Source organism: Limulus polyphemus, unplaced genomic scaffold (assembly GCF_000517525.1).
Source record: "Limulus polyphemus unplaced genomic scaffold, Limulus_polyphemus-2.1.2 Scaffold4155, whole genome shotgun sequence".
NCBI lineage: Eukaryota > Metazoa > Arthropoda > Merostomata > Xiphosura > Limulidae > Limulus > Limulus polyphemus.
The window spans coordinates 27,226-35,130 of NW_013669765.1; the positions used below are offsets into that span (position 1 = coordinate 27,226).

At 34.8% G+C, this 7,905-nt stretch overlaps 1 protein-coding gene across 1 annotated transcript in view; it reads left to right on the forward strand.

Annotated features, from left to right (window-relative positions):
- LOC106470674 (sodium/potassium/calcium exchanger 4-like) overlaps positions 1-7,905 on the forward strand; it is a gene marked incomplete at its 5' end in the record, with an annotated part of 55,754 nt that overhangs the window by 21,871 nt on the left and 25,978 nt on the right. The window contains 3 exons of the mRNA XM_022399322.1: positions 1,050-1,146; positions 4,118-4,214; positions 5,969-6,057. Of these exons, the coding sequence (XP_022255030.1) occupies positions 1,050-1,146; positions 4,118-4,214; positions 5,969-6,057 (283 nt within the window). The remainder of the gene's footprint in view (positions 1-1,049; positions 1,147-4,117; positions 4,215-5,968; positions 6,058-7,905) is intronic.

Here is a 7,905-nt window from a genome sequence, read left to right on the forward strand (position 1 = left end):
GTGAAATGGCCCTGAAATTGCATGTTTCTCATGAAACAATACATAAACATCTAAGGAACATGGTAAAACTTCATAAAGAAGGTGTTTGGGTGCCTCACGAACTCTCCAATGATCATCGTTTCTAACGTGTGAAAGTTGCTTCGTCTCTTCTGGCGCGTAATGTGCGTGAACCATTTTTGGACAGATTGTCACCGGTGATGAAAAATAGATTCTCTGTGCGAATATTAAACGCTAAATACAATGGCTCAGTCCTAGACCAATGCCACTTTCGACCCCAAAACCTGGACTCCATCCGCAGAAAGTAATGCTTTGCATTTGGTGGGACATCAAAGGAGTAATTCATTTCGAGCTCCTCAATCCACAGCGAACTATCAATACAGAGATCTATAGTCAGCAACTGAAACGTTTAAATCAAGGCCTTCATCAGAAACGCACTTCACTCGTCAATCGGAAAGGTGTTCTTCTCCACGACAATGCACGTCTACGTGTGGCACGTTTAACCCAACACAAGATTATGGAGTTGGGTTGGGAAGTTCTCCCCACCCACTATATTCTCCAGATATGGCACCATCAGATTACCATCTTTTTCGTTCGCTGCTACACCATCTTAATGGGAAAACTTATGCAGATGTGGAAGGTGTTATAGAGGACATCGACATGTTTTTTTATTCAAAGCCAAGTCATTTCTTTAATCAGGGCATTAACAGCCTGATTGTAAGATGGAAAAGCATCATCGATAAGAATAGAGACTATTTCATTTAATAAATGTTTTGTTTTGATTATATATAAGTTGTTCGGTTTTATCATCTAAAAAATAGCGACATTAATTTCTTGACGACCTAATATAAATATTAACATGTCGTGGAAATCCTACTAATATCTGAGTTTATTTGTATGTTACATTGTATTTATACTATAAGGGTAGCATGCCGTTTATGTTGGGCGAAAGACCTTGTCGGTGCTGTGTTTGATAGGTTGTTATAAATTCTTTTTTACTTTCACTAATCATTTCTTAGTACTTAAATTATGATTTTTGTTCGATATTTCAGTGCCATTCAATGATGAAATTGACGAATGTGCCCAAACTACAGTGACGTCACAACCCGTTCGTCCAGTAGATGAAAGTATCCGGGACTATCACAGACGGTGATGGTCTATTTCTCTTTATGTTACTATGTAACGGTACTTCATGGGATATATTTATAATCTTTGAGACTCAAATCAAATATCAAAATAAACTGGTTAGCTTAAAAGTCGTTGAGTTAGCATACAAATTATCAAAAACTGCTATATTACTACTTAATAATTTCTAATCAAAATTGGGTACCATATGGATATTTGTTGGTTTGTTTAATTTCGCGCAAAGCTACTCAAGGGCTATCTGGACTACCCGTCCCTAATTTTGAAGTGATAGACTAGAGGGAAGACAGCTAATCAAATTCGTCCACCGCCAATTCCTGGGCTACTCTTTTACCAACGAATAGTGGGATTAGTCGTCACATTATAACTTCCCTATGACTGAAATGGCGACCTTGTGAGGTGACGGGATTCGAACCCGTGACCTGCACATTGAGAATCGAGTACAGAGTACCATATGTATCAGAACAAACTATTAACCCATGAATTAATAAATCCAGTTCTATAAATAAAATAAAATATTGTATCATTTATTAATATGTACACAAGAAAACTAAAACCTATAATACATCGAATTGTCAGGTGATTACACTTGTTGTTAACGATATTTTCAGTCGTATGTTGTTTCTAAATTCATATGCTAAGATAAAAATGCAAAATAATTTTTCTCAACTGTAAAATCAGTAAAAAAAAAATATTGAAAAAGTATTTTAATAACTGTTAACTAATAACACCAGTGAAGCTAACTATAAAAATACAGTATGTTATTACTTAACAATGTACATACAAACCTGTCCTGAGCTTCTGATATCCACACGTTTTAACAGTACACGAAGCCTGAAAATACCAAAAAGTGGTCGACTATTTACAATAGCATACATCCAACAACAAGAACTGATCACACAAAGATAAAAAAAAAACAACAACCAGATAGTCATAAACAAACGAACATTACCTGTTTATACGAAGAATTATTTCCATGCTCTATCAAAGTTTTCCTCGAAAATGACATTCTGCCAAAATTAAAGATACCTGTAGTTGGTTTACCTAAATTTCTTCATCTAATTTTAGGCTTCTCTAAAGTTTAAACTTCATGCATGCTTTTAATAACTTTTGAATTGGATAAAATCTTGAATTTCTCGACTTTGTCGACATATTTCGGGACAGGGTTTGCAGTCGGTAACGCTACCGGACCGTCAGTACCGGTACTGGTTTATAGTATATCATATATTGAGAATAATAACTGTTATTACATGTGCCATCTTCGGAGTTTTGACTGAATGCCTTCTCTGGTATTTCAGAATCGCTTTTCACAGAATCATAAATGTTTGATGTGGTAGTTTTGATTTCATACTTCAATCGATAAGCGAATCAGCAATAGCGTGAAATATGGGAAACTGATGACTCCCATGCTCTGGAAGAGAACGTGAATGTGCCTACGTGAGTGATTGCACGTTAGGTAGGTGCGTGCGTGACTAACCCTTAGCATGCAGGCAGGGTCAAACTTCACATGTCACGACGTTTTAGTGAGTTACCTTCAAAATTAAACTACTTAATTATCATGGTATACAAACAAACTTGATATCAAACCATAGATAATAAATCAGATTTTAATATTATATACGTTTTAGGTTGTTAATTATATAAGGAAATATTTAAAAACCTCAAATTCCCCTAGTGTGAGAATTTGGATATTTTTCTATACCCCGGGACACCCTAGAAAACTACGAAATGTAACGTAAAATATTCTCTATAATTTTGTCATCAATATTCTGAAGCTAAATTTTTATATTCTTCAATCTTATGGGGATAAACAGCAAACAACGAAAATTCAAAAAAACACTTTCCACGCCTTCTAACATGCTCTAATTTACAATTTACCAATAGATTTTTCTGAGGCCGACTCTCATTAAATTTATAACCAATAGAAAGCCTAGATTTAAAATGATTTATTGTCATAGTCGTCATACCACGCGAGCTTACAGATAAATGACAATTTGGTTTGATGTGAAAAAAAAAAATCCCACGAACTCACACTGCGAAGATTAGTTCAATTTCTAACTGCTCAAGTCACATGACTAGAGATGCTCGAGTACCGGCAACCTGGTACCGCCGGTACTATTGCAAACCCTGATTCGGGATGATTGAGTCGTCAAAGTATGAGCAATGATATTGTAACAATCTATACCTTATTTAGTAGATATGGTAATTTAGATATTGTAACAATCTATACTTGTATTTAGTAGATATGATACGATGTGAGATATTGTAACAATCTATACTTGTATTTAGTAGATATGATAATTTAGATATTGTAACAAACTATATTTGTATTTAGTAGGTATGATAATTTAGATATTGTAACAATCTATACTTGTATTTAGTTAGTATGACAATTTGAGATATTGTAACAATCTATACTTGTATTTAGTAGATATGGTAATTTAGATATTATAACAATCTATACTTGTATTTTGTAGATATGATAATTTAGATATTGTAACAATCTATACTTGTATTTAGTAGATATGGTAATTTAGATATTGTAACAATCTATACTTGTATTTAGTAGACATGATACGATGTGAGATATTGTAACAATCTATACTTGTATTTAGTAGATATGGTAATTTAGATATTGTAACAATCTATACATGTATTTAGTAGATATGGTAATTTAGATATTGTAACAATCTATACTTGTATTTAGTAGATATGATACGATGTGAGATATTGTAACAATCTATACTTGTATTTAGTAGATATGGTAATTTAGATATTGTAATGATCTATACATGTATTTAGAAGATATGGTAATTTAGATATTGTAACAATATATACTTGTATTTAGTAGATATGATAATTTGAGATATTGTAACAATCTATACTTGTATTTAGTAGACATGATAATTTCAGTCATTGTTAATCTATGAGTATTTTGATATATTTTCATCAAATTCTACAATAATACCTTTTTAAGGATTTCCATGTATGAAGCTGCCCTGATGATTATGATGACACGTCACTTCCGCCCTAGTACTCGCTTCCGGAGCGCCTTTCGTAGAATTTTGTTGGAAGTAAGATTCTTATGATATTTTCTTTGTTCCAAGACTGACTGTATTTTTTAGTTCACATTATTTTACTTTTAATAATGTGTATTCTGTATTCAAAGGTACAGTTTTCGAATGTCCCATTAATTATTATCATAAAATTAATTTCTGTGGAAAGAAAATTGTTTTTAGTAATATTGCAAGCAGTTATTATAGTTCTGATTGACTTTTTGTCAATCCAGATATTAAATGCTTGGAACATTAATAACACTTTCACGGTTGAGTATGTTATATTAAAACGATTATGAATATGTAAATCACCAAGTTGCATGACAAAAACAGCCGATATAATGTCTCGTTAGAACGGAATGTATTAGAACCAGATTTTGACACTGTTTAGCGTTACATCGGTATAATGTGTTACTATCGAAAATTGATCGCTTTTAAGAAGGATATGTAACAGCTTTTTTCAAAGGTAAAATATTCATACACTCAGATCGTGTTCGAATCGTAAATTTGGTATTTCTAAGACGAGAATATCCCTCGTACTTAATGTCATTGGAAAACAAGGGAACGTGGATCAACTTGGGGATTCAGGACTATCGAGCAAGAAACTGAAATAAGTCGTAACCTAGAAGTGGTAAACAAGAAGGATCTTCGTCTGTAAACGAGGCCAATATGGTATGGTTTCACCAGGATAAGGCTTCCAGTCATATCTTAGTTCAACCGTCCCATATTTCAAGCAGATTGAGAGTGAAATGGATACTTATCTATTTCATGTGAAGACATACTGGTCCATTTACCAGATGCAGTGCCTATGGACCTTTGTGTGATCGGACTGTTGAAATGGGCACTGGGCAACCATAATCTTCATACACTAACTAGATTACAGAAAGCAAGCATGGAGGATTGGTGTACTATAGCCGTGACCGACTAATGACTGAGCCTTTTGCAATGGAAAGTAGGCTTCAGGGCTATTTACATGATGCACGATCGTCAAATAATGTATGAAAAGACGTGTCGACATTGAATGTAATGACGTGGTGAGGGTCCAAAATTGTTTTAATATAACGTTCTCAACCCTCTGTATCTCCACCTTCTGTTCTTTTACTCCTCTATAGAAAAACCTATTTTATAAGATTGCTATTTTTTGTCAGTACAAGCAGGGTCGGGTTGGGGATAAAAACGGCTCGAGAAAATTGTTTTTATACCGACTCTCTGAAGAGGGGGATTCACGAAAACAAATCTTAGAGGGATGCTGCATATCCAATAATATGTACTAGTTCTATTCATGCAGTTTACAAACTAAATAAAAGTACATTATGCACAATTTTACAATTACAATCCATCGTATGAAAAGTATGGAATTATCCGATTTTCGCTCCTTTGCGCTATAAGCCATTAACTGGAAAATTTGAGACCCGATGAAAGCCCCAGTTAAATATTGTTTTTAAAAAATCACAATTTTTTGCGATGGCTGTCGGTCCAATTCGATCTTATGTAAAAGTAGTTCACAGATTTCGGTTCAAATACTCCGAGTTAAGATAAAATGTGATACATTCGATTAAACATGTTCCGAGTTCAGTTAAAATATTATGAGTTGAGGTAAATTGTTCAGAATTCAAATAAAATTGTACGAGTTCGGTTAACATGTGACAAGTTCAGTTACAATGCGACAAATTCAATTAAAATGTTACAAGTTGGTTAAAATGTTGGAGCACACTATATAGCTTCTCTAGTTCCAAATAGTTAGTTCACTGCCTTTTTTTTAAACTTCATAGCAACGACGAATTAAGCAGGAGTCAACAAAACTAATTTCCCAGTCATCGGTAGACCCAACTCATATTCTTCGGGCCCAGAGGAGTATCAGGTAAGTTGGCTAGTCAAGACATCGGTAGATCCAACTTACTTTCTTCGGGTCCAGAGGAGTATCAGGTAAAATATACTATTCAAGTCATCGATAGACCAAACTCACTTTCTTCGGGTCCAGAGGAGTATCAGGTAAAATATACTAGTCAAGTCATCGATAGACCCAACTCACTTTCTTCAGGTCCAGAGAACTATCAGGTAAGTTGGCTAGCAAGTCATCGATAGACCCAACCCACATTCTTCGGGTCCAGAGGAGCATCAGGTAAGTTGGTTAGTCAAGACATCGGTAGACCCAACTCAGTTTCTTCAGGTCCAGAGGAGTATCAGGTAAAATATACTAGTCAAGTCATCGATAGACCTAACTCACTTTCTTCAGATGCAGAGGAGTATCAGGTAAAATATACTAGTCAAGTCATCGATAGACCAAACTCACTTTCTTCGGGTCCAGAGGAGTATCAGGTAAAATATACTAGTCAAGTCATCAGTTGACCCAACTCACTTTCTTCAGATGCAGAGGAGTATCAGGTAAAATATACTAGTCAAGTCATCGATAGACCCAACTCACTTTCTTCAGGTCCAGAGGAGTATCAGGTAAAATATACAGTTCAAGTCATCAGTAAACCCAACCCACTTTCTTTGGGTCCAGAGAAGTATCAGGTATGTTGACTAGCAAGTCATCGATAGACCCAACTCACTTTCTTCAGGTCCAGAGAGCTATCAGGTAAGTTGGCTAGCAAGTCATCGATAGACCCAACTCACTTTCTTCAGGTCCAGAGGAGTATCAGGTAAAATATACTAGTCAAGTCATCAGTAGACCCAAACCACTTTCTTTGGGTTCAGAAAAATATCAGGTAAGTTGACTAGCAAGTCATTGATAGACCCAACTCACTTTCTTCAGGTCCAGAGAGCTATCAGGTAAGTTGGCTAGCAAGTCATCGATAGACCCAACCCACATTCTTCGGGTCCAGAGGAGCATCAGGTAAGTTGGCTAGCAAGTCATAATTAGATCAAACTCAGTTTTACAGATTCAGAGTCAGGTAAGTGGGATAGTCCAGTCATTAGTAGAGCCAACTCAGTTTCTGCGGATATAAAGGAGTAACATGTAAATGGGTTGTTAAGAAGTATATATTTATGTTCCACTGATTCAAAAGATTATCCTTATTTTGAAAAATGAAGCTTGAAGTTATCTTACTTTACGAGATATTCCAAAAGTCAATGATTATAAATCACAGCATTTTTTTTTGTAATATTAATAATAAGTTCGGAATTACTAAAGCACGGAGGTACTTCAAACTGCATTTAATGTTGTGCTGCTGTATCAGCTACTTTTAAACTTAAACACCTGTACGATTGCCTTATGAGACTGAATGTCCCAAGTTTACATTTTTCAAATCTATGAACAAACCATCGTTCGAATTCGACAGTGGACAAAACTGCAAGACTAACTGCTTGTATATAAACATTTAAAATTGAGTTATAAAATCTATAAGTTATTTAAAATATACACCGACTGATATAAAATGTTAAATAACAGGCCGTAATTATCAATGTAATTAAAAGAACAATGTGTGTCAGTCAGTTCGTGCGTGCTAGCTCACATGGAAACCCAATATTCCTATTGGCTAATTGTATAGTGGTACTTTTGCGTTGATACCAGTGCAAAGATTAATGACATTTAACGTGCATTGCTCTATACTTAAATACAATAACTTCAGTGACATAAACAAACACGTAAGGAAACACATTAAGTTATTTATTTCCCTCGTTTGTTTATAATTAAGCACAAAGCTACACAATGGTTCATCGAAATGGTATTTTAAATATCTCCTCAATAGGTCATCAGAACTTT